General features: G+C 41.4%; 1 protein-coding gene across 1 annotated transcript; it reads right to left on the reverse strand.

Moving 5' to 3' along the window:
* Positions 1-760: 760 nt before the first annotated feature.
* Positions 761-27,706, reverse strand: TMEM242 (transmembrane protein 242). Its single transcript, XM_081944101.1, has 4 exons — positions 27,505-27,706; positions 24,342-24,442; positions 19,894-20,031; positions 761-1,275 (listed from the first exon to the last, which is right to left on the reverse strand). The coding sequence occupies exons 1-4, from the start codon at positions 27,641-27,643 to the stop codon at positions 1,177-1,179; spliced, it is 477 nt and encodes a 158-aa protein (XP_081800227.1). The 5' UTR covers positions 27,644-27,706; the 3' UTR covers positions 761-1,176.

Raw genomic sequence — 27,706 nt, forward strand, 5'->3', positions numbered from 1 at the left:
GTACGCCGCCCCGAGTCCTTCGGGAGAGGGTGCGGCTAAGAAATAAATATTTTTTATTATTATTATTATTATTATTATTATTATTATTATTATTATTATTTACATTTGGAACAATCAGAATAATTTTCCCTCTAGGGCAGGTTTAAATGCTGTTTTACAATTTTATAAATATATTCAACACCAGCAGTCTGTTAATCCTCTGGTTCAAAAGATATCCCAGTATCTGATACATCTAAATATCTCTTCACAGTTTCATCATCATATTAATGCATTGAAATGTCTCAGCTGTTCTTCAACTACTAAACTCTCTTGTAAGGTTGGTTCTCATACAGCCAATATCACCAAATTCATGTTTACCAATTCATTCCTAACTAGTCATGGCTATTCCCAAATAATACTAATTTATGGTTGTTTGGTACACCAAAATCTGAAAAAATAAGTTGGTTCCTTTTCTCCATTTCCACACTCACTTTTAGGACAACTATCCAATGCTCAGGACTGTTTGTTTCGGATTGGAATGTTACTGCAATCCAAGAGGCTGTTTGGTCAGAAGAGCAAACTTTTGTTCTCTTTGAATTACATCATGGTTTGGAGAACAAATCTGAGATCTGCAAAGGCCCAGCAATTTCTTTCTTTGGAGTGTAACTAGTGTCAGAAATGGATTGCCACATAGACCCACCATATGTTGTGTTTCTCTTTGCACTGAGAATCTTTATAGTCCTGGTTCTTGAAGGCTCATGTTAATCCAGTGAACAAAGTGTAAGATTTAATGACCATCACTTTATTTGTATAATTTTTCACAAGTATTGTTCGGTCTGCTTTAGCGGCTTATACCATCTTTTAAAAACCACTATGAATCACTGTGGTGGAGGGACCAGCATATGGATACTCTTGCCCATTAACTTGGTCAACAAGTCATCTCTTCATTAGGGTTAATGTCTTTGTTTTATAACCACATATTGAGCATGCTTTTTCAAACCAAGGTCTGTGCTCCTTTTAATCTTTTTCTGCACTTAATCACCACTAAAGTGAAAACTACTAAGAGCAAAATTTACTTTTGCCTGGAAAATTAAGGGGGCATGTGTTGATAATTCTAACTGCATGCCATTTTGAATAGGAATATTTTAATTCCTCTGTAGTTCTGTAAGGCTTGGTACAAATTCCTCCATATGACGTTCACTTAGATTTCCAAATATCCTCCCATTCATCAGAATTTACTGCAGTTTTTCGAACTGATGGAAATAATGACTGCATTTTGTTCCGAAATTCATTCATCTAAAAAAAAAAGATAAAAAAACAAATGTAAAACCACATCAGACCATAAATTCACTGCATTGATAGTATTCTCCTTTTCTCCTTCTATTTTGAGTAAACATGCACACACACAGAAAAACAAGTTTTTCTTTATTCATCAACAAACAGGAACAAAACAATGGATTGGTTATTTGGTGTAACTAGGCTATAATGTATTGCTGTTTGAAACAAACCAAATGAAAGACAAGCAAGTTTGCAAATTCGTCTTGTAAAAATTATCACTTTTGCTAGTAGGTTTAAACTCCTGGCTATAAAGAAATCTGGTTAATATCATTTATAATAAACATGTATATTGTTGCATCTTAGCCAAGAAAAACCATGAAAGAGATTTAAAATTTATGCAACAGAGAAAATAAGAAAAAAAACTCTTAGTTACAAATAAATACAAACTTAGTATTTTAAGTGTTGCTCCTGCACTATCGTCAAAATTATAGATCTACTGATTTCTGATTAGGACTGCCAATTACCAGCTTTGACCGATATACCAACTGTATCCTTTCAGGGATAGTCTAGTTATTATCTATACATTGGAAACTCACCCTTAGATTATAAAGCACGTTGAATGGGACAATCGTTCCAATTGTGCAGACTGTGATGGGTTAATGACTGAAAACTTATACAAGTTACACTTCATTTGAAGCAACTGAACTGGCTGTTAATTAACTCGAAAGTTGGGTTTAAGCTTCTGCTTATGGCCTAGAACAGGGGTCTCCAACCGTGGCAACTTTAAGACTTGTGCATTTAAACTCCCAGAATTCCTCAGCCAGCTTTGCTGAGTTGAAATCCACAAGTCTTAAAGTTGCCAAGGTTGGAGACCCCTGGCCTAGAAGACACTGAACAACTTGGGGCCAGGCAAAAGGTCTTACTGCATGTTATCTGAACCACAGAGTAAGCAATTGTATGTTGCGTTCCTCTATGGTGGTACCTAACCTTGGCACTGGTCCTTCCTCAGATTTGTGAGATGCTTCTCATTAGATGGTTTGGATGCCTGTTGAACATCTCTCTCTTCAGTGAGGCTTTCTCCATAGCAATATGGGATGAAATATTTTGTTGTGACTACAGTATTTTAGTTTTCTTTTCTTTTTTTACCATACGTGGGTGTGAGTACTTTTGTATAGGAAGGGACATATAAATATATGAAATCATCACCATAATCCAATTTCAAGCTCACAGATTTTCTTCAAAGGAAAAGAATAAGCAAGGTCTAATAGAGTAGATTTAGCAGCAGCCTTGTTGAAGTTAAGGAATTGCATTCATGTCAATAACTGAACAAAACAGTGCTGGAACCTTCATGGATTCTATTTGAAATTGCATAATAGAAGACAGGATATAAGTATAAAGAAACAAGGAAACAATTAGTAATTAATGCTGGAAAGTAAAAATTATCTCTCCCTAAAACCCTATTAAAAAGTAAGCATTAACTTTATTACATTCTGATGAAACACCAAAAATGTGAACTCCATCATTACTCTTTAGTTTCGGCTAATATAAATTCTTTGAACCCTACACAACATTTGTCTTGTCATCTCAGTAATGTTGAAGACAACTCTCTGTAGTGAGCTTCACTTTTGTAGGGAGGGAGGGAAGAAAGGGAGATCCTACTTTATCTCCTTGGGAAAGACATACACCCAGAACAACTGGGCCTCTTCAAACTGTCAACCTTTTTACCATAAAAGATAAATAATTATTTTTCCCATTTTAACCCACCACTCATTCATCAGCAGACAACTATAAAGGCACCCTAAAGTGTTTTTTTATTCCATCCTGCCTTTTAAAAGTAGATAAGCGAAACAAAGCAGGTGAAGAGAACGTAAACTCTGCTATTACAGAGAGATTAGGCATCTGTTCATTCTAGTCTGAATGGGGTGGAAAAGAGTGAAAAAGACATTCCTGAAATGCTAAGGAGTTGCTCTCCCTTTACAAAATTCTGCAGAGACCATATTAGTTCTTGGATAGTTACACTCTATCTCTACGGTTTGGAGCAGGTGACTTTTTTTTTTTAATTACACAGGCAAAATCAGATGCTAATTAAAATGGAATTAATTAGCCAATTACCTCCTTTTAAGGTAAGCTGTTTAATATAAACTGATGGATGTCAAACCCCAAAGGAAAAATGATCAAGCTTATGAAACTGGTTAACTGCTAAGGAAGAAAAAGAGCTAGGTAGGTAAGAATGAGACAGTTACTGAAGCTGTTTCTTCGCTGCTGAAATTCTTGCAGGCAGGGGGATACAACCAAGAATATGCCCTCACACCATTTAAAAAGATTTATGTAGAAGATTAGGTAAAGGAGGTCCTAATCATCTGATACTTGATTACATTAAGAGCGACAGTCTTGTCTTGAATTGTATCTCGAAAACTTTGGGACACAAACTCATATGTTGGTTTCCGGATAGGATGATGTGCCACGATCAGAACTTCTGACTACAGCATGTTTTCTCCTGCCTAGGTCACTGATGACATCAAAGCTGCATGGAGACTATAATTCCCACAACACTGTTTTAATATATCAAAAGATGTAGTAAGGCTGTATTATTACTATTATCCTTCTCATCTTTCCTATTACCTATTCCTTTAGCATCTTATGATTATCAGATTTGTTGTTTGTATGTTGATTGCTTCTATTTTGTACCTTATGACTATCACTGAGTGTTTTAGCTTATGATTTATGATGATTGTATGATGATTGGCATTATGATTTATCACTTGTTACTTGTATGTACACTCAGAGCTTATGAAACTGGAGACAAATTCCTTGTGTGTGTCCAATCACACTTGGCCAATAAAGAATTCTATTTTATTCTATTTGGAATACTTAACACCTGCTGCAGTTTCTTGACTTTTGAAAACTTTTTGAATTTTCTTTCATTTTGTTAAAATGTTTTGATTCTTAAATCATGGGGAAGACACTCAGGGTTACCAAATAGGGGAGGCTGTAAATATAAAAAATAAGGTTAAACAATTAATTTCCCTTTTAATTAGACACAGTGAAAGTAGTCAAAGCCTTCCTACTCACAGCAGTTCTAAAGGTTAATGTATGTATACAAAACAAAGATGTTATGAATTTTGTCACAAAGACGATATATTATAAGGTCACGGAATCCCTCCCAATCTGGTTTGCACCCACCATCTGTATATGTGTAGTCCTCATTATACTTTTTTTTAAAAGTTCATAAATATTTTATGACTCATCCTTTCTATAAAAGAAATGATAGTATCTGCTTTGTGAAGGGATTACAAAACTGATTTATGAAGGCTATCATGATGAAAAGAGTCTTCATTACTTATTTCATGTTGCTTTCTAATTGCCATAGACCACTACAAATTATGAAAGCTTTTTGTTTCTTCCTTTTTTTTATCTTTAACAAAAACATTAGCTAGGTGAGGCAAATACAGAAACGTTCCTGAAGCTGGCAAGCATTACAACTGCAGCTTTAATTAAATACAAAGATACATTGCTTATTTCCTCTGGCTAAAAATAAATTACGACAATTCTGCTGTAACTGCTGGAAAACCATTACACATTCCTATCAAGTGGTTCTTCTGTTGATATAATGTAGCTATTATCATTGTATGGCAATTAAATTAAAACTAGCACAAAGATTATAACGATTATGTATGTTCCTTTAAAGTAATATATTTGTGAAAATCCTTGCAATTAGACCAGTTGTTCAGAAAAAGGAAAAAAAAAACTTTGCTGACTTAAGACATAAGAACTTTTGTACAATTTAGTACACAGTAAATTTGCAAACAAACTGACCCTGTTCTAAATAATACAAACATTTCTGGAGAGACGAAGGCTAAGTCAGGAAATGCGCAACAGTTTGACACTTTGGATTTGGTGGGTACTTTGGATATTTTTGGTGGATATTCTGATTTTAACAAGACAGAAGCTTGAAAAATTGTGACATATATGCCCTTGTCCTTTACAAAAAATCATGCTATGCTTTTCTAGGGTACCGTGTTTCCCCGAAAATAAGACAGGGTCTTGTTTTCTTTTGACCACCACCACCCCCGAAATAAGTGCTTGGCCTTATTTTCGGGGAGGTCTTATTATTTTTGAGGTGCAGGAGGAGGTGAGCATGGTCTCCTCATCACTGCTGCTGTGTTGTGCACCGCTGGGCCTGCCACTCTTTTTGCAGTGGCCATTAGCATGACAGAAGGGGCATTGTAGCTAGGGTTGCGGGAGCGACTGTTAGGTAAGGGCATGTGCATGGAGCATGCTCTCCCCTCCCTTCCCCACCTCCAGCCTCACCTCCTCACCTCGTGTTATTTGCATGGCAAGCAACCAGAAGAAATGGTGGGGACCGGCTACGCATGTGTTTAAATATTTTCAGGAGGGCTTGTTTTCAGGGGAAGGCTTATTTTAGCGCATGTGCTCAAAAGCCTGATTGGGCTTATTATCCAGGAAGGTCTTATTTTCGGGGAAACAAAAAATAAATAGAATAGTGGTAATAGAGAAAATAAGTAGAAAAGCGGTAATGTACTCATAGCTTTTATTTTCTTATTCTCAAACCAATATAAATTTCAAAGCAAACATAAATCTATAGGAGAAGGAACGTAAGACAGATAGGCCAGGACAGTTTGAGCATCTCATAACCTAATTTCAACTTAATGAACTTATACATTTTATCAGCTCAATGTACACATCAGAGTATTATGATGCTGCTTTAAATCTGAGAAAGCAAATTAGCTATAGTAAGACAATGTACTTACTTGTTGGCTTCTTAATGTAAGGCTAAATAATGAAGGCATCTCAGTGCCATCTGTTCCTATGTATTACAATCTGTACTTTTGCCATACAATGCAACATATAGGTAGTCCTCAACTTTCAACCATTTATTTAGTGACCAATCAAAGTTACAACACTGAAAAATGTGACTTATGACCATTTTTCACCCTTATAACCACTGCAGCATCTCTATGGTCATGTGATCAAACTCCGGGAACTTGGCAACAGGCATGTATTTATGACGTTGTTGTGTCCCAGGTTAGTACGATCTCCCTTTGGGGACCCTCTGACAAGCAAAGTCAATGGGAAAGCCAGGTTCATTTAACAATGTGTTACTAACAACTGAAATTATTCATGTACCAACTATGGCAAGAAAGGTTGCAAAATGGGGCAAAACTCATTTAACAACTGTCCTGCTTAGCAATGGAAATTTTGGGCTCAATTGTAGTCATAAGTCAAGGACTACCTGTACCAAGTTAGAGAAAAGCTATTTTCACCTAACCTAATCATTAAATAAACCCAGTAGACCAAGACTAAAAATATAACCGAGAGACAGAAAGAATTATCATAAATTAAAAGCCAGTAAATTAAAACATTCTTAGAAAAGAATTGCTTTCAAATGCCAGAAAAGAAGGGTAGAAAAATACAGATTTACTTCTCAAAGAGGGAATTCCATGTTTCAAGAAGTGGAACCGAGAAAGTTCTCAGCTACTTTAAATCAGATGTTCCTTAGCTAACAATACCATTGTCTACCTCTCATTAATAGATCATTAAAGATAGGCAGATCTACACCACAGAAGTTAAGAACTCTAAGGAAAATCAACATTTTGTCATAAGCAGAATTAGTCCATATACACCGTAAAGGAATCGCGTGATCTCAACCTCTAGCTGCCAAAAGAAATGGACATTCAGTCCTATTGCACCATGTGAACTTATTGCGTGTTGCGTCGTCCCTGCAAGTCAATCATACTATGTTGTTGTAGGGTTATTTTTCATTCAGGAGTCTGGCAGCCCCTGGATAAAAACTGTTCTTCAGCCTGTTTCTGCAGCTGTCTATGCTTCTATATTTCCTACCCTGTGGTAGGAGAATAAAGAAATGCTGGGCAGGGTGTGAGTCGTCCCTGAGGATTTTCCTCACTCTTCTAAGACAGCGAGCCCTAGCTATCTCATCTAGTGGCATCCGGGGGAAGCCCATGATGTTTTGTGCTGGGCTCATCACCCTCTGTAGTGTCTTTCTATCCACGGCTGCCAAGCCAGTGTAGGAAGTTATCACCCAGCCCTCTCCCAGAAAAATGAAATATCCTAGGAAATATTGAAAAGGCAGAATATTTCTCTGGATGTGAAAAGGAAGAAACATGTTTTAAAAGACAGAATAGCTGCCTGCAGCTCCTTGCCCATCCCCCTTTGCCAATGAGCCATTAAATCCTGAGCTAGTCCACTTTACATAATAAAGAGTTCTCCCCTTCAGCTCCAGAGTGATGGGATTAAGGCAGGATAATATTGCCTTTTACCCAACTCACCACATGGCATCTGAGAACTCAACCAACCTGGATTCAAAACTCAGCCTAGAGGGCTGCCCTTGCATGGGCCCATGTGAGTCTGACAACCAATCAGAATACATTTCTTACACAGGAACAGGAAACAGATAGGTGGGGCCGAACAAATTATAAAAAGCCCTGCAAGCCCTTCTTAAGCCCCTTCCCTTTCCTTCTCTTCTCCACCAACATTGAAGCATGTGATCACCTTTTCTGTTCAGGACTCAAGCCATGTGGTCCTGTCCACCATTAAAACCATATTTCCAAGCAGCCTCCATGTCTCCAGTGTCTTTTTCCCCACTTGGAGCCAAACCCAAAAGGACACTTCTTTCAACAATTGGCACCCCACAGATGGGACTCCAAGCTAGCTAGCCTAACCAATGGATATGGCCCAGGTAAGCCTCCCATGCCGGCACAGACCCCATTGAGTCTGTGGGTGGACTTTATCTTGGCCTTAACCATTTGGATGTAGGTTTTAAAGGGGTTTTGAGTTTGAGCTCAAAGGCTGCATGGAAAGAAGGTGAGTACCTCTAAATTTTAATTCTCTAAAATGTAATTTTAAAGCATGGGAAATGTGTGTATGCCTGCATGCGTGTGAAAATGGATGGAAAAGTGAATGATTTTTTTTTATTTTTTGTTGTTGTTGCTGTTTTTGTCCTGTGAGAGAGAAAAAAGTGAATGCCCATTGTGCGGAGAGAGGAAAAAAGGAGGTGCGCATACCCGCTGACGACAGGACCCCTCTTGGGTAGCTGTGTGGCTGGTCCTCCCGAGTCTCTCCCCAAGACTTGAAAACTGTTAGAAAATCCCTGCGTGTAAGGGCGCGAAAGAAGGTTCCTGCGGTGAGGAACGCGAAAAGACCCTCCAAAGGGCACGATGAAAAGTCCCTCCGAAGGGCGCGAATAGTCCCTCCGAAGGGCGAGAAAAAAGTCCCTTTAAGAGAGCGCGAAAGGTCCTCTAAGGACACGAAATTGAAGCGGGAATACGAAGTGGCAAGCCTGGCTAGGACGAAGTGAGCCCTAGATATGAGCGGGATCATGGGAAGCGGTAGCTCGTGGGTGGCCACGGAAACCCCCCTAGGGGAGCTTTTGGGGGCCTGGGATGAAAAGCAGATGCCTGTCCTGGCCGGAATGAAAGGGAAAGCAAAACAGATATGTAGAAAAATGGGCTTTGCTGAAAGATGATACAGAAAAAACTAATTTGGCTACATAAAAGGTACTTAAAAGAAAAGGGAAAATGTTGGGATTTCTCTCTTTTGTCTTGTCTTATTTATTCACATTTCTAAACCGCCCCCTCTCCCAAAAAGGGACTCGGGGCGGTGTACAGTCCACAATAAATCACAGATAAAATACAAATATAAATAGGGCTATAAATATATGTATGTATGTATGTGGAGGAGGTTAAAATTAAGAGTCCTGTACAGAAGAATAAATAAATATGAGGCTAAAAGCCCTAAAAACAATTAAAACTAAAACATTACCCTTAAAATAACCAGATGAGAATATACTACCAGGAGTTCATAGATGTAACATTTATAATCATGCCAGGCCAGCTAGTCGGAACAGGTGAGTCTTCAATTTTTGACGGAAGGAGCGGAAGTCCGAGGTGGTTCTAATGTCGGGGGGGAGGTCATTCCAGAGGGTTGGGCCCATCACAGAGAAGGCTCTACTCCTTGGCGCCGCCCGCTGGCATTGCCTAGTGGACGGCACTTGGAGAAGGCCCTCTCTATGAGAGCGGATTGGCCGCAGGGATGTATGTGGGAGGATGCGATCCCGCAAGTAATTAGGTCCTGAGCCATGGAGCGCTTTAAAGATAGTAATCAGGACCTTGAAACGCACCCGAAAAACCACAGGTAGCCAGTGCAGCTCACGCAGGAGCGGTGTTACGTGGGAGTATCTAGACCTCCCCATGATAACCCGCGCGGCCGCGTTCTGGACTAGCTGCAGTCTCCGGGCGCGTCCCAAGGGAAGCCCCATGTAGAGAGCATTACAGTAATCTAGGCGAGACGTCACCAGCGCATGAGTGACTGTGCGTAGGGCATCTCGGTCCAGTAGGGGGCGCAATTGGCGCACCAGGCGAACCTGGTAGAACGCCCCCCTTGCCACGGCTGCCACATGGTCATCCATTGACAGCCGGTCATCTAGGAGGACGCCCAAATTGCGCGCCCGTTCCACAGGGGGCAGTAGCTCGTCCCCTATGGCCAGCGATGGAGTCAGCTGGCTGAACCGAGGTGCCGGAAGCCACAGCCACTCAGTCTTGGAGGGGTTGAGTTTGAGTCTGCTGTCCCCCATCCAGACCCCGACGGCTTCCAGACACCGGGACATCACTGCAACAGCCTCGTTGGGGTGGTTTGGGGTTGAAATGTACAGCTGCGTATCATCAGCGTACAGATGGTATTCAACCCCAAAACCACGGATGATCTCACCCAGCGGCTTCACGTATGCATTGAACAGAAGGGGCGAGAGAACCGACCCCTGCGGCACCCCACAAGAGTGGCCTCGGGGTCGATCTCTGCCCCCCTGTCAACACATATTGCATCCGGTCAGAGAGGTAAGAGTCGAACCACCGTAACACGGTGCCTCCGACTCCCATCCCCTCCAGCCGGCGCAGAAGGATACCATGGTCGATGGTATCAAAAGCCGCTGAGAGATCTAATAGGACCAGGATAGAGGAGCAACCTCTATCTCTGGCCCTCCAGAGATCATCAACCAACGCGTCCAAGGCTGTCTCAGTGCTGTGCCCGGGTCGGAAGCCGGACTGGCGTGGATCTAGATAATCGGATTCATCGAGGTGACGCGGAAACTGCTGCGCCACCACATTCTCAACAACCTTCGCCAAAAAAGGGAGGTTGGAGACTGGACGATAATTAGCTAGCTCCATTTGGTCGAGTGAAGGCCTCTTGAGTAAGGGCCTCACCACCGCCTCTTTCAAGACGGTAGGTAAGGATCCCTCACCCAACGAGGCATTCACCAGGCCCAGAAGCCAGCCTCGTGTCACCTCCCAGGATGCCAGTACCAGCCAGGAGGGACACGGGTCCAATGAACATGTGGTGGGTCGCAGCCTTCCACGCAACCTGTCTAAATCCTCGGGGGCAACAGAGTCAAACTCCTCCCTGTCACGATGTTAAAAAGTTTGCTAGGCATGAACTGACATTCAAGAGTTAAACTAAGAAAGAGTTATTGCGCAGGTCATAAAAGTTCTTATCTGAAAGTGATTTATTGCGCATGCGTTACACATTCCAGAATTCTTTTTCTTCTTTGTTCGGCTGCCAACTTGGTAACCGGAGTTTTTATTATCAAAATGTAACAATTAGTTATTTTCTGTTTCATTTACTTTTTTATTTTATTATTAAAGTTTGTTTATTAATTAGAATACTTGTCAAAGACTTTTATTTTATTTTTAATATCTCAAAAGATATGCGGAAGGGAATCAGCCCGATCCATTGATCTCAAATTCCTCCAGGGCGTTTTTTTCCCCTGGCACTCCCAGAGTGGACTCACAAGACTCACTGTTGACGGCCTGTCCAGACCACTGGAGGGGGCCCATCCGCTCCGGATCTGAGCGACTTTGTTCTGCAGATATTCTCCAAACTCCTCTGCTCTACCCTGTAAGGGTGCCCCCCGCGTCTCTTGCACCAAGAGGGAGCGGGTGACCCTAAACAGGGCGGCAGGGCAGTTATCCGCAGACGCAATAAGAGCGGCACAATGTCTACGTTTGGCCGCTCTCAATGCCACAAGGTAAGTCCGTAAATAGGCTCTTACCTGTGTTCGGTCAGACTCGGAGCGTGAGGACCTCCACCTGCTCTCTAAGACGTCTCCTCTGGCGCTTCATCACCCTCAGCTCCTCGGTATACCAGGGAGCCCGGGTGGGTCGCTGCCGTAGGAGAGGTCGCCAAGGCGCAACCCGGTCCAAGGCCCCAGCCGTCGCCCTATTCCAGGCGGCCACTAGGTCCTCCGACCGAGTGCGGGTCAGGGCTACAGGTAGCGGCCCAAGCTCCGACTGGAACCTATCAGGTTCCATCAGATGCTTGGGGCGGTACCAGCTTGGACAAACTGGTTCCGCCTCCTCGCGGTGGGGGGTAGCGCCAGGGAAGTCTAGCCGGAGACAGGAGTGATCTGACCATGACAGGGGAGTAATGTCTAAGTCCCCTATTCCCAGATCACTCGTCCACTGCTCAGATACAAAAACAAGGTCCAGTGTGTGGCCACCTTCATGTGTGGGGCCCTGAATTAGTTGGGTCAGGCCCATGGCTGTCATGGAAGCCATGAACTCCCGAGCCACCTCGGATGCTGCTCCCGTCGACAGCAGGTTGAAATCCCCCATAACCAAAAGTTTGGGGATCTCCACCGCCGTCTCCGAGATCAGCTCGAGGAGCTCGGGCAGGGCTGCTGACGTATAGCGAGGAGCCAAGTATACAATCAGCAGACCCCACTGCCTCCCTGGGCCCCATTTCACACCAAGTGACTCACACCGGGGTATCTGAGAAACAGTGAACTCCCTCGGCTCTAGGCCATCCCGTATAACCACCGCCACCCCTCCACCCTTACCCAGGGCCCGGGGCTGATGAAATGCATGGAAACCTGGTGGGCACATTTCCACGAGGGGCAAACCACCCTCGTGACCCAACCAGGTCTCTGTTATTCCTGCAAGGTCCAGCTCCCCCTCAGAGATCAACTCATTAATGAGGGGGGCCTTGTTGGTCACGGACCTTGCATTGCAAAGCATCAGCCGCAGGCCCTGTCTCTGTAGATCCCAACCACCTAGGTTGCGGGGGTTGGTACAAACGACCGGGCGTAGCCAGCAGCCATGGTCTCCCAACCGACCTTGTGATCTTCTCTTGTCCTCGCATCCCCCCCTCCCCGCGACCGCTGTAATAAAACAACCCTCTACTGGAATAGTTTGTTCCCTCTCCCCCCCCACTCCGCTTACTTCCCTCCTGGACTCACCTGTTCGTGTGGCACTGGCTTCCCTCCTGGCCTGGTTATCCCCCCCCCTTCCCAGAACCCCCTAAAAACAGTATAAAACATTTTGCTAAAAAGCCCCTCAGCTTCCTCTTCTTCCACCTCTCGGGGTTCACGAACCCGTCATCAAGGCTGGCCCTTGAGAGAGCCAAGGGCCATACCTGCGAGAGAGGGGCCTCCCGCAAGCGAAGCAGGTCTGTCCTCGAGTAAATTGGTAGGCTGTTGACCATCCCGATAGGGTAGGGGTGCAGATGATATAAAAGTTAATAGTTAAAAACCAGTGGGCTAGAGTCTCAATGGAGGGCGGAGGGTTTTTCAATGTCCAGGTGGTACTTAGAACTTGGAGAGAAAGGGGGGGGGAGAGCAAGCCATGATTGAATATCCCAGATGGTGGGGGGAAAGGCAAAGGTGGTAAATGGAAAATGTAGGCACAGGATAGGTGATAGTTCCATTCATCTGTTTCATGGTGTATGTGGCCCCCCCGATGGATGGGGGGGGGCATTCTTGGCCCAGCTGCTAGGCTCCCAATGTTAGTCCGCTCGAGCCAGCAGGGGCCCGGGAGTGGGGGGGAATGGGAGTAGCCAGAAGCAAGTAGCCAGGAATGACAAGATGACAAAATATCCCAAGGGGTCCCTGGCTGCAACTTCCTCCATTCAACCATCGTCGCAGTCATCTCCCCTTGTCTCTTCCAGCAGCCTCCGGCTGCCTCCCAGTCCTTCTCACCTATCAGATGTTTCCTGTTTCTCTCCCTCGGGTCCTTTGATGTTTCAGGGATCTCTCCGGTGCCTCCAATGCCTCCAATGCCTCCGGGGCCTCTCACCCCCTTCTTCTCACTCTCCTTCAGCTTTTCCGGCTCTTTTCCGGCTCTTTTAGGGTTTTTCGGTGTTTCTCTTCTATTCTTGGTGTTTCTCAGCGTTTCCCGCCGGCGCAGCCATTGCTTTTTCCTGCTGGTGGCCGTTTGCAGCCGTTTGCAGCCCTCCAGTCCTCTCCTCCCTCCGGTCTTCACCGACCACCCTGGCGGGCCAAAACAAGCCCGAAACATGCCTGGGTGGTCGGGCTATCGAACTCTCGGCCCCCTTGGATGATACGGGGGCTGGCAGCAACCCTTAATCGGGCGGGAGCTCCATGGTGTTCTTGGAGCTCAGGAGACGCCTGCCATCATCATTGGAAGCTCCTCCTCCAATCTGTCTCTTTCTCTGTCTTCTATGCAACTACGTGGTTTGTTTGTTAAGATTTGTGCCTTCCCTAATTTAACAGATTAGTGCTGGGAATGACTAGGATGTGTAAACCTCAGAGTTCTCTTCCCCCCTCCCCTCTTATTTTCTCCTTGTCCTTGTGTAAATGTGTGTCTAAGTCTTTGTGCAACCTCAAGGTAATTGTAACTATAAAATGTCTCCAATCCAAAAAGACAAGAATTTTAAAGTGTTCAAAGAAACAAAATAGTAAACTGGCAGAAATTGTCTTCACTCAGTTTGTTGGGTCCAGAAAACTAAGTGAAGGTGGGGGGGGTCTTTACTTTGTGTCTGTTTGGCCAGCAGAAACAGAGTAAAGAGAGGGTTTTTTCCCCCTTCCTTCCTTCCCTATACCTTAAAGTAACAACCCAGGAAATGTTTTAAGTTCATTTGCAAGAAAAGTTCCATCCTTGCATTTATTGTGTGTTTAAATGATTTTACCCGTTCATTTCTTTCCTGAGGCATGTGAATCCAGACCCCATATCTCATCTGTGATATCCCCATAATGTTACCAGTTTATCTGTTTAGTAACTGATGGTTTTATTTTTCAAACTCTGCCTGCAACCTATCTACCCCCCACACCCCTCCCTTACCTCTAATCCTCCAACAATGCCTTTTCTGTGGGGGAGGGGACCTTGTTCTCATGTCTTTCAGCCCTGCAGAGATGAGCAGAGCACATGGATCCAGATGCCTCTAGAGGAGACCCTCCATCCATTTGAGCCAGGAATTGGGTTTGGATCTAGTCCTCCACTGAATGTCCAGCAACCAGAGTGAAGCCTAACTCACCAGCCTTACCACCAAACCAAGTATGCCACCCTAGCAGACATGAAAGAACCCTGAAGGAGATGAAGAAGTAAAGACCAAAAAACTCTCTTCTATCCCCAGAAGACAGCTGTAAAGACTATGGGGGGGGGGGTGTGTGAAAATTGATTGTAAAGTTTTCTTTCTTTGCCTCCTTCACAGAAATTTATTGTAAGGTTTTCTTTCCTGTCTCATTTATATTGTAATCAGTTGAATGTATTCATGTAAGAATTGTATTTGAGAATGGCTAGCACAGCAAGTTCTGAACACCTTAGATTTCTGTCAGGTGAGAGGGAAAGTTTGTCCAAAATGTCTGCATTTTCTATATTGCAGAAGCAGCTACACACACACACACACACACACACACACACACAGAGAGAGAGAGAGAGAGAGAGAGAGAGAGAGAGAGAGAGAGGTCCCATTCAGAATTAGATTGAAACTATCTCCTTGATTTAACTCCACACAAAACTTTTCCTAGGTTGATTTTTGCCCTTGCAAAAAAGCCTAAACAGTGATATCTCCCTTTTAATCCCATGGGGGAAGGTCAATTCCTTTCAGGCAATTCCCCCACTTGAAGAGTAGCAGAAAGGATCTTCAAAACCTGAGCCTTGAATAAGAGCTAGGGCAGGTTCAAGAACCATCCCTTTGAAATGGGCAGCCTGTAACTTAAAGGAAAAGCATGGCTTTGAAGAATTTTGGGACTTCTGCTTGCTTGTAACCTGTCTGGAAGCTCACAGAAAGTGATATCAAACATCTGAAAATAATTGGCATGGTAAATTGGATATTGTAAATTTCTTTCCAGAAATTGTGCCCTGGTTGCTAGACCTTCATGTTGAAAGCTCTCTTGGAGCCACTGAAGGGATCCTTCTGCTGTCTCTCTCAATGCCTTTCCATCAGAAAAATTAAGCCTCCCTGATCAGACCAATTTTTATCTTTAGTCAAGAACATGTGCGTTCCACTCCACAAAGGAGGGATTGTAGAAAGTTATCACCCAGCCCTCTCCCAGAAAAATGAAATATCCTAGGAAATATTGAAAAGGCAGAATATTTCTCTGGATGTGAAAAGGAAGAAACATGTTTTAAAAGACAGAATAGCTGCCTGCAGCTTCCTGCCCATCCCCCTTTGTCAATGAGCCATTAAAGCCTGAGCTAGTCCACTTTACATAATAAAGAGTTCTCCCCTTCAGCTCCAGAGTGATGGGATTAAGGCAGGATAATATTGCCTTTTACCAAACTCACCACATGGCATCTGAGAACTCAACCAAACCTGGATTCAAAACTCAGCCTAGAGGGCTGCCCTTGCATGGGTCCATGTGAGTCTGACAACCAATCAGAATACATTTCTTACACAGGAACAGGAAACAGATAGGTGGGGCCGAACAGATTATAAAAAGCCCTGCAAGCCCTTCTTAAGCCCCTTCCCTTTCCTTCTCTTCTCCACCAACATTGAAGCATGTGATCACCTTTTCTGTTCAGGACTCAAGCCATGTGGTCCTGTCCACCATTAAAACCATATTTCCAAGAAGCCTCTATGTTTCCCTGGGAGCCGAACCCAGAAGGACATTTCTTTCAACACCAGCATACCACACCGTAATGCAATAAGTGAGGACGCTTTCTGTTGTGGACCGGTAAAAGGAGGTCATGAGAAGATGTCTGAGGCATCTTCTAGGGAGGCACTGTGTTCAATGAAAAAGCAACTCACATGGATATGGTTATGACCAGATCTAATCACAAAAGGTTTAAACAGCTGCACAAGCAAAGATGAGGAAAAGCAGTCCACAGCTCGCATCACAATACTAGATAGCAAAACTGAGTACATGGTCACTCCAGACTGTGAACTCAATCTGGCACAGACAATAGTTCTAAATAGTTTAAAATAGTTCTAGGTTTACATCCTAATCCTGAGCCAGGTTTATTTTTAACCTATAGCATCTTTTCTCTAGGATGTTTTCATTCATTTGAAACAGAAAATTGGTTAAATAGGTATATGACTTCCCATTGTTTCAGCATCTACCCCCCCAAACAATTTAGTGCAAAGTGCCCACTTTTTAAAGTTTTGTATCTAGTCCATGCCCTGATTTATTAAGGTTCTGAATACTGAAAATGCAACAATTTTTCAATTTTGTAAACCTGTATGAGATGGTAAAAGAAAAACAATGCATCAAAATCTAAAACTAAAAGGAAAAAAAAATCTGTGAAAGTTGTCCTATCTACTCTCTTGCCAGCAGGTGTAGCTGTAGTGCTACAAAGGATTTTCCAAGGCCTCTTCAACTCCAGCCAAGATAAATTATTGCATCATTCCGTTTTTATTTTTCATTTTAATAAGTCTTAATTTTTCCTAGCAAGACTTATTTTATGAAAGGCTACCTAATGATAATGGATGTCACTATGCTCTGTCTCTGAAGGTCCTAGGCTATCTGAGGCAATCAGAACACCTACAGTTATTCTTTCCATTCTAACATTTGTGCCAACAATGTTGATGACTAATGTCTTTAGAGGCTGGGCTGGGGACCATTCCAATTTTCTCTCTCATTACCTTTTGGTTTAAACAGCTGTTGCAATCATCATGACTCATAATATAGTTACTGAATAGGATTGTTAAATGTCTACTGGTAGCCAAATTATTTTTTTTCATAATCCTACCTCCATCCGACAGATGGTCAGCTTAAAGAACACCAGATTACCCTTTCTTATATATTTTACAAAGTATTGCTCCTTGTAAGACACCTCTTCAGGTTCAGCTGGGAAGAGGTGTATGAGATCTCTATGCTGAAGTTATTTACCTTGATCATTTTAGAATAGTTTACAACTCAAAAATAAATTTTCTTGGAGCTTCTTGTTTTCTCTCTATTTCCTACACGAAAAGATCCATACTAGATGTAAGACTGAACTCATATCTGCTAAATGTTTGTCATTCATGATGAAACCACAGTTTCTGAGTTCACACAAGAAGCTAACTAAAGACAAAATAAAACCTTAAGCACTGTGTGAATCAAAGCTGAGGTCATCGTCACATGCAGCCTTTGTACCATTCTTGGATGGCATCACATCTCTGCAAGCCTACTTCAAATTCCCCATTTGATATCTGAGATGACTGAAAGTCTTGGGAAGGTGATTTTGGACTGGAATGTCATAGTCCTGCACAAGGGTGGGTTCCTGAATCGGTTGATACTGGTTCTCTGCGCATGCATGCCGGTCGCACGTTGCTTGCGCAAGTGCAGTTGACTAAAAATTGTTCTGTGCATGCGCAGAAACATGCTGGCAACGGCAGAAGAGACAAGGAACCGGTTTGGGGGCGTGGTCAGTCTGGGCCGCTGCCAGTTCTGCGACCCAGGTAAAAATACCACTACCGGTTCGGCCGAACCAGGAACAACCCACCTCTGATCCTGCAAGAGTCCAAGTTTCTACTGGTAGAGCTCCTTTATCAGCCTGCCTCCCAGGTTCTCCTCCTTGTCCCAATAAAGCTTCACCTGTGCCACATCATCTTTTCAACTTAGCAGAAAAGCAAGCAGCTCTTATACACCTGATACTGCGTCCCTCCAATCTTTCCCCAAATCAAAGAACAAACAGAACATGAACTGCAGATACAAAGAATATGGGGCGCCAAGCTCCAATCTCTGCTGGAAGTAATGCTAATCATCTCCAATGAATTTTTACATTTCAATTCAGCAGCAATGAGGATCCCTCTGACGCAGTTAGAACCTTTTTCTAAGGCTTTGGAGAACGAAAACTGTATGTCAAGACAATCAAATTGTGTTTTCATCAGACCGGCTAAAAGATCAGCTGTTTTTTTTAGAAATATATGCTGATGGCCCTGAGCAACAAAGCTTATCACTTCCCCAGAGTATTATTACTTCCATAATGTTTACTACCTCAGAGAACAATACATCAATTTAACAGATCCAAATTCTATCTATGAAATAAAAAGTGACTTTCCAACCTCCCTAAAGTTCTTACTCGTGAAAATGCTTCTTTTTCTTTTCAGACCTGACTAAAAAAAGTAAGTATAGCAACACTTTTTTTTTACAGACATTTTTTCTCATATCAAGATTCTTCTAAATAGCTAATCTATGATGATGTAATCTGTTAATTGGCTCTTAATCCCTAAAGGGAACACTGCCTATGTCTCTTGTATGATTTTTCTTGTGTGCAATTGAGTCTGTTAGTTTCCCTAACCATTTGGGGCAAACAACATTTACTCCCAAAGCAGCACCTGTAGCTAATTACCACAATCTATGTGTTAGGTGTAAAACCTTGCATGCAAACATCTCACTCTTATTATTATTTTAGATTCACAGGACAAATAAAACACAGGCTGTACTAATAACATAGCCATGTGCAGCGTTAAAGGCAGTGCAATCTTCCAGGTGCTCTTTAACCACACTTTCCAGAATCTCCATCCATTGTAATCTTTGGTGAAGGATGCTGGGATTTGCAGTTCAGCAACATCTAAAGCACCACAGGCTCTTCACCCTTAATCAGAGTTGTGCACAAATTATGGCTATGATTTCACAGTGGGGAAAATCCGTACGTGCATAAAAATGGCGTACCCAGAATATCAGGATAATCCTTTTTTTTCTGTTCATAAATCCTATCTGATTTTTCTCTATTTTTTGCAGCAACTTCACCTTTGCAATTATTTTATAATTTCACTTACACACTCTCACATTCCCATTTAGTAAGGGCATTTCTAGGTGATACTATTCTATCATTCTGTCAAATTTTATTTGGATGTGCCAATTAAAAAAAGTAAACGTACAAATTTATTTGAATAAAAAAAATACAGGAGGAGCATGCCACTGTGGTTTTTTGAGATTTAAAAAATAATTATCTGTCCTACAATTCCCTACTCACTTTCCTGACATCAAAAGAAACTTTAAACCAATACCCTGTAGTGTAGATAACGTTGTTTAAAACGATCTTCTAGAAAATCAACCTTATTACTTAAGTAGATAAACCAATCAGTGATAATTTCAAAGTCAATTCGAGGAAAAATATCCCTCTGCAACCTGACTAATAATCATTGATAATGGAGCTAGAAGAAATCTACTGTAGATTGTTTTTAATCTCTCTTTGTCTTGCTGCAGGTTTTTGCTACTACTCCAACATTTGAAAAATGTGGAAGAAAGTATTGCTCAAGATAACGGAAGTAGACACATTATGCTGCTTCCCACATTTCAGAGAACCAGAGAAGAATTAAAGAAATTTAATATTGGACAGAAAGTGTATCCTAATGGCTCATCCCCATACATACAGAAATGCTTATTGAATTTATGGCATTTCTAAAGCACCAAAGCATACAACATTAATGGGAGATACTTACATTGTGTACACCCAAAGCCTTCCAGATAGCAAAGCTGATCAAGGCAACTCCACTCCAGGCATAGAGTGAACCCCATCCAAGAGCCCGTAAAGCAAGGGAAGAACCACTTTCTGGCAAAGTTGCCGTGGCAATTACACCCTAGAATAATATATTTTTAAGTGAAGGAAAACACGTTACTTGTGCACATACATAAATAAAAAGCAATGAAGAAATTATGTGATGATATTAACTTTCCCCTATGATTGGGTAAAAGCTCTTAATTTCTCTAAATATTAATAGCACTAAAAATATGGTTACAAGAGAGAAACATATTTATTCCTTCCTCTAAAGTATCTTCCTTTAAAGATCTGTTAATACACACATGGCAATTAAAGCATATCACCATGTAAGTGTTTATGGAGATTATCAGTCATCCAGGTCATGGTTGTCTCAAAGGTGATTTTTTTTCCCCAAAAGGCATCTGGAATGTATTTGTTTTTCCTTGAAGACGTTTCGCTTCTCATCCAAGAAGTTTCATCGGTTCTCACGATTAATAAATAATTAATAATTAATTAAGCTTAGATGAGAAGCAAAACCTCTTCAAAGAAAAACAAAGTCCACTTGCCTTTTGAAATAGCACCTTTGAGATTATCAACACGTAAGTTAAACATTTCTTTTACAGGATCCTTAAATAAACTATATAGTTTAAAGGCAGACAAAAATGGGTCACCATTCATAAATGTATGATTCATGAATGTTTTTATTCTCAGCAGTTTTTTCAGCAGCTAGATAACTTTATACCAGACTTTTAAGTAACTTAAAGAGAGTTATTGAAGAGAGTCAATCTCCAAAGCTACTTTAGAGGTACAATTTGGAGAAGTGGTCAAAGTAACACAAATTACCAAATTAGGTTACTGTTACAGTGTCTGGTATTGCTATTTTAAATGTTTATTTTATTATTTGTTGAATGTTTTCATAGATGGCCGTCTCCTCTGTAAAAACAAAAACAAAAAACCATGCAACAAATGATTTTATTATGTATAGGGTAAGAATGTGGAGATAATACATCAAAGGAATTTTTCAATTTTTTATCATGAAAAGAGAGAGTTAAAATGAAATACGATATGGGAATTTCTGCAATATGAATGCCTCAGAAGAATGATAATGGAAAACTGCTGACCTGGCTTATTAGCTCAGGAATGTATGCTCATGAGAGAATTCCTTGAGGGGATAAAATACCCCAATAACTCTGTCATTCATAGTAAAATGCTGTCATATGATGTACACAAAAGCTATTTAGAACTTCAAAACAAGTGTTGAAAAAATGGCTGGAGAATGACATTTTGGACTTTTCCCTAGTGGTACAGAAAAGATCTCATTCATAAAAGGAGGAAGGAGCTGCTATTTTAGGAGCACTTTGGTCACATGCTTGTTATTGTTTGCCTGTAGGGCTTTTTAATCAACTGTTGATTTTTGTTCTTCATATAAAAACATCACCATTAGTCCTAGCAGAATACTTGATCTTTCCCCCCAAATATGTATAATTTAGTAACATTACTTTGAAAGCTTGTTTTGCTCAGTGATGGTAAGTCATGGGTGGAAATATTATGGGGAAAAAATCTAACTTTAATCTCTTATGTTGCTCTTCTAGGCTACCATTTCATATCTCGAGTCTAAGAGAACTACTTTGAAGATTAGAAAATACACTTGATTACTGCTTAAGGTTCTGTAGTTGTTATTCTTTATTCTCCTCCTAAATAATATAAAGTCCATTGATATTCAGACAGAAATTTAATCAATTAACAGAAATAAAAATTAGTTGAATAAGCAACATGACACATGTTTTTCATGCCTTCTACCAGTTTTATTTAACAAATGATTGTTACAAATACTTGCATAACAAAGACTTTATACTAGTTCATGACACTGGATCTCTTTAAGTCTGGTTTGAGTATTAAAGTGAATTATTTAGAGTCACCTATGATATATTTAAAACCACCCTAAAATTAGTTGTTTCAAGGTATAATTTTGTAGTGTTCTAGGCAATTTGCTTCCACATTTTCAGGAATTCATGCCTCACCTACTTACACCTGCCCTAACAGGTCTTTCAAGGGGGAAAGTGGCTTGGCAGTTTTGCAGCTCTTTATCCCCATCCTATAGCATTACATGGACTCTTGGCACACAATTAGACAAAAGACCCCAGAATGAAATAAGAATATGGAAGCTATGTGTAAGCTATTCTTTTTTGCATGGAAAACAGGGACAGGAGGAAACTTTCTTTCTCCAAGATTATAAAGTTTGGGGAAGGTTAATTATTCCTTTCTCATTTTTTTGTTTTGCAAGGTGAATCAGCTTTATCTATAATCTTCAGGCATTTTGAGGAATGGAAATAGCCAAAGTGCTCAATATCAAGAAGCAGCTAGGCAATTTGTTAAAGGATGAAATGGACAAGCCATCTTTCAGTTAAAACTAGCTTGGATCATTTAATATAGGAAAAGACTTTCAACGTATGTCCACTGGGAAAAATATCTAAATCTCCTGCCAAAAGCAGAAGTCCTTAAACCGTCCTGGAGAAAGGGTTGCCCAATCTTTTCTTCAAGACCTCTAAGGATGGAGCACCCTGAGAGCTGAGAGCAAGCTGTTCCATTGATTAACCATTCTTACTGTCAGGAAATTCCAGGTTGGATCGCCCTCTGACAAGTTTCCACACATTCCTTTTTTTTTCCTGCCCACAAATGCTATGGAAAATAAATCAACACCTGCTTCCCTGTGGCAGCCCTTCAAGTATTGGAAGAGTACTATCACGCTTCCTCTGAGCCTTCTCTTCGTTAAACATACCTAGTTCCCTCAGCTATTCATTATGATTTAGCCTCTAGACTCCTTATCATCTTTGTTGCTCTTCTCTGCACTCTTTCTAGGGCAGAGTGGGTGAACCTTTTCAGCACTGATCTTCCGGTTTCTGGCACGTGCATGCGCACCAGCCAGCTGGTCTTTGTGTGCACATATACAATACAATACAATACAATAGTAGAGTTGGAAGGGACCTTGGAGGTCTTCTAGTCCAACCCCCTGCCTAGGCAGGAAACCCTATACCGTTCCAGACAAATGGCTATCCAACATCTTCTTAAAGACTTCCAGTGTTGGGGCATTCACAACTTCTGGAGGCAAGCTGTTCCACTGATTAATTGTTCTAACTGTCAGGAAGTTTCTCCTCAGTTCTAAGTTGCTTCTCTCCTTGATTAGTTTCCACCCATTGCTTCTTGTTCTACCCTCAGGTGCCTTGGAGAATAGCTTGACTCTGTCTTCTTTGTGGCAACCCCTGAGATATTGGAACACTGCTATCATGTCTCCCCTAGTCCTTCTTTCTCTTAAGCTAGACATACCTAGTTCCTGCAACCGTTCTTCATATGTTTTAGTCTCCAGTCCCCTAATCATCTTTGTTGTTCTTCTCTGCACTCTTTCACATATGTATCAGAAACTAGAGGACTAGCTGGCTGGTGCACATGTGCAGGCTGGCAACCGGAAGACCAGCTTCCCGGCCTGCGCATGCCCACTGGGAAGCTGCTCTTCCCGTTTCTGACGGGTCCTGCACACATGAAGACCAGCTGACTGGCACACCGGAACCTGGAAGAGCAACAGACAACAGCTCGCGTGCCTGGAGAGATGGCTCTGTGTGCCATTTCCGGCATGCATGCCATAGGTTCGCCATCACGGTTCTAGGACCTCAGGATCTTTTTTGAATCATGGTGACCAAAACTGGACACAGTTACAATTAAGGAAAAATATATCCAAGTAAAAACAATGTTTTGCTTAAAGTTTTTATTTATTGATATTATTTTAAAAAGATCTTACCTACAGGACCATTGGTGGTAATAATCATGAAAGGCTTGTAATAGAGTGGCAAGAAAAGGCAGAATTTCTGTTTTGGTTTGGAATTCACGATTTAGTATAATTTCACTGTATCCTCACTATCTGAATCTGAAATCATCTTTTTTAGTGGCAAACCTGATTGCTATAAGCAGAGCTTGGTGAATTGGAAGTTCCAGAACACATGGCGTTGATGATATTAGGACTGGATTTCTGGAATGATATTTGAACTCCAGCTGATAATAATAAATACCAATCACTGTTCTATTTATCTATTTGTATGGGTGGAATACAAAGACCTGTATTCCACCCATAAAGCAGAGTTCAACAAAATCCTTTCTAGTTCAATGTTTAGGCGACTGTAACTTTAGACTTAACCCTATTTTAGCTTTCATTTTTTATCCATATTTTCTTTGTGAATTCCTCCCCCCCCCCTCCAAAAGAAAGCTGTTCTTTTAGCAGGCACTTACCTACAATAACTCATACTGTATATATCTTATCATATATCATATTGCATAATATATCTATATTGCATCACTATTATTCCATTATGACACACTTTTGAAATATCAGAACTGCACAAGAACTTCAAATAAACTAACCTTATTGAACCAATTGGGACTTTTCTTTTTCGTCACAGCAAGTGTCATACCAAAACCTGCTAGCATTCCTGCAGTAGCGACGGAAGCAAGAAAAAGCCCACCTGCCAAAGATAGAAAGGAAGGAAAGATTAAATTATCAGTTCCATTTCTATCATGAAAAAGGGAGAACCAAAAATAGATCTCTATTTGAAACAAAAGTCTTTTAGTGCTGAATAGAGAGAAAAGTATCAAACTGTCACAATTGCCAAACTATGCACATGATAAGCTTATTTATTATAAACAGGTTAAAAACAACAGAACAAAAAGGATATAACAATTGGAATTGTTATTCCAAGTGTTAGGAATAGCCAACATTCCAGAAAATAGGCTTAAGATACAGAAGGAGCTTGACAGACTTGAACATTGGGTGCTATTTAATAAAATGTAATTCAATGGTGAAAGAAGTAACATTCTATATTTAGACCAAAAAAAATCAAGTGCATACTTGCATAGCAGTGGTGGGTTCCGGTACGGTTGGAACGGGCCCAGCAGCGTCCACATGGATGCGTGCAACACGTGCGCATGCATCTTAGCGCCTCTGCGATGCTCCAGCTGCTCCGTGAAGCATCGCGCAGGTGATGTACACGCTATGCACGTGTGTGGAAGTGTGGAAGCCTTAAGACAGGTAAGGAACTCGAGTGGGCGGGTGGGCCCTCCGGAACACCGTACCGGAATGGTATACAGTGCTCCGGGAAGGCTCCAGTACATCTGTACTGGGGCCTACCGCCTGCAACTCACCACTGTTGCATAGGTATAGTATAGATGTACCTAGCTCAGTAGTAGTAGCTGTGAGAGTGATCTTGGAGTCCTAGTGGACAAACACTGAAATATGAGCCAGCAATATGCTACAGCTGCCTAAAAAACCAATGCAGTCATAGGCTGCATTAACAGAGGGATAGAATAGAGGGATAAAGTCAAGATCATGTGAAGTGGCAATGGTAAGATCGCACTTGAAATACTGCATCAGGTTTTGGTCCCCAAGATGTAAAAAGGATGTTGAGACTGTAGAAAGAGTGCAGAGAAGAGCAACAAAGACAATTAGAGACTGGGGGCTAAAATATATAAAGAATGATTGCTGGAATTGAGTATGTCTAGTAGAAACCAAAGAAGGATTAGAGGTGACATGATAGCAGTGTTCCAATATCTAATGGATTGTCATAAAGAAGAGGGAATCAAGCTATTCTCCAAAGCGCCTGAAGGCCGGGAAAAAAGTAATGGATGAAAACTAATCAAGGAGAGAAGCAACTTAGAATTAAGGAGAAATTGCCTGATAGGGGAACAACTTGCCTCCAGAAGTTGTGGATGTTCCAACACTGACGTTTTTAAAAGAGATTGGACAACCATTTGTCTGAAATGTAATAGGGTTTCCTGCCTGAGCAGGAACTCTGTTATTCTGTTAATTAGCACTACGTGTCATTTTAAATCTCCAGATTGTTTGGGAGATTATGTAAAGTGGCTGTCCCAAGTATGCTCATGGTACAAATTCTAAGTGCAGAGTGTGAATTTGGAATGAATGTGAGTTTCTACATTTATCAATAAACAAAATAACTTTTCTCGGGAAGATTAGTAAAAAGTACAGTTAAATAATAATGTAACACGTTAAAGTGTTTCTGGTGCCATTACTACACTTTCCTGTAAGTTACTACCACTAGTTTCTTTCTCTGAAGGAAACACCATCTTCATTTTCATCTTATAAGACTGTGTCATTGAACAGCCGAGATTGCAGTTTGGGTGTCTTTATATCAGAATAACTAATGTTATACATTATTTAAGATCGTTCTTGTTTTATGAAAGCAGCATGTCTTTAGAAAAGAGGTATACACTGATTTCACCAAGTTCACCCATGAAAATGTACTACTGCAGAATCAACAGTCTGTGATTAAAGACAGTCATCCAAGGGGAAAATGAGCCCAACTTTCTACTGGGCCTACATCCAGACTGTAAAAGACCCTACCAGTATTTGCATGTCCATAAAATGGTTACACAGGAAATAAAACTGCTACACAAAAACCATCTATGCTTCAAAGAAAGTGTTCCATCATATCTTCCAAAATGAAGGAGATCAGTTTTTTATTTTTTATTTTACTTCTGTCTCTATTTTTTATCCTGTGTACCTAATTATTGTTTATTTTGGTCAATTAAGCTAACACAAATTTATCTAGTTCTGAGTTTCTCGAAGCCGAAAGTTTGTTCTTCGGAATTCAATTAAGTGCCACGTGTTCAAATAATATTCATAAGTAAGAATAAATCAATGTCCAATTAAATTAGATGCGCTCTTTTTCACGGATAAAAATGGTCTCATTAATATTGCAAACATTACAATGCAACCCTAATCAAGAGCCATGATTTAATGATATAAAACAACATTCCAAATTATTCACCTATTCACATCTTCTCCCAGCTATTTCTTAAGAATAAAAGGTAAACCGAAGCTTGATAACTTTCCCTCAACTTTCATAATCTCCTGAGCCAAAAAAAGGAAGTTTCCAAAATTGAAATATAAAATACTTGGAGGGCTCTAGGTTCAGGGAGCCTCCTAAAATAGCTGAACTATTAAATCCACCTATAATCAATCAAAACTGAAAAGGTTTCAGTTTCATCACACATGCGCGCCTACTCACAAAATCAGAGTTTTCCTTTCCTTCTTCATCCCATTAAGATGAACTTTGCACTAATAAAACCAGTAGACATCCTATGTCTCAAAGGTGCTTTTTCAAGAGGCAACTGAACTTTCTAGTTAATCTCTTGAAAAAGCACCTTTGGGACAATCATGAGAATTTCCACAGACATTTAAACATCCTATGGTGTTCTGGTGACGGGAGCAGGATGGCTGAGCTACCTAAATATCGGCTTCTTACTGAAATTGATTTTAATGGAAAGAAATCAGGTTCCGTGTGAGATGAGGTTGCTGAATCCTTCAAACACGTGCGGCAATGAAGAAGCAGGACGCTCGCTGTGCAAAAACTGCTCCTTGAGGATACTTTAGTACGACTTCGCCTAATTCCCGCCCGCTCTAAGGTTAAGAGCTGGGTTTCAAAAACTCAGGAAGACCCCTTCAATTCGGCGACCCCAGAACTGCCCCCTTTTTCACGTGTTTGTAACTTAGCCGCTGGCAGCAAGCGACCTTTGATTGCGAATCGTCGCTGCTCGTCTTCAGTCGGGCTCGTGCTGAGATCAAGGCTCCCCGAAGCCTGAAGCGTTCGCGTATCGGCGACCCCCAAAAGGGGACCCGGCGTATCTGCTTCTGGGGCAAGCGGCCCCATATTCGGAGGAACTCCAGGGCCTGGGAGGGAAGTATCCGAGCCTCCCCTCCACAGCTACCCGGA

Source organism: Natrix helvetica, assembly GCF_964273705.1.
Source record: "Natrix helvetica genome assembly, chromosome: 2".
NCBI classification, from domain to species: Eukaryota; Metazoa; Chordata; class Lepidosauria; order Squamata; family Natricidae; genus Natrix; species Natrix helvetica.

Bases quoted from the DNA above. Each gene is read 5' to 3' on its own strand.
- TMEM242 (XM_081944101.1), bottom strand. From the start codon at position 27,643: ATGGGGCCGCTTGCCCCAGAAGCAGATACGCCGGGTCCCCTTTTGGGG. The intron at 24,443-27,504 runs GTCGCTTGCTGC...TATCTTTGGCAG, and splicing joins GCGACGATTCGCAATCAAAG to GTGGGCTTTTTCTTGCTTCC. The intron at 20,032-24,341 runs GTTAGTTTATTT...ATATTATTCTAG, and splicing joins GTCCCAATTGGTTCAATAAG to GGTGTAATTGCCACGGCAAC.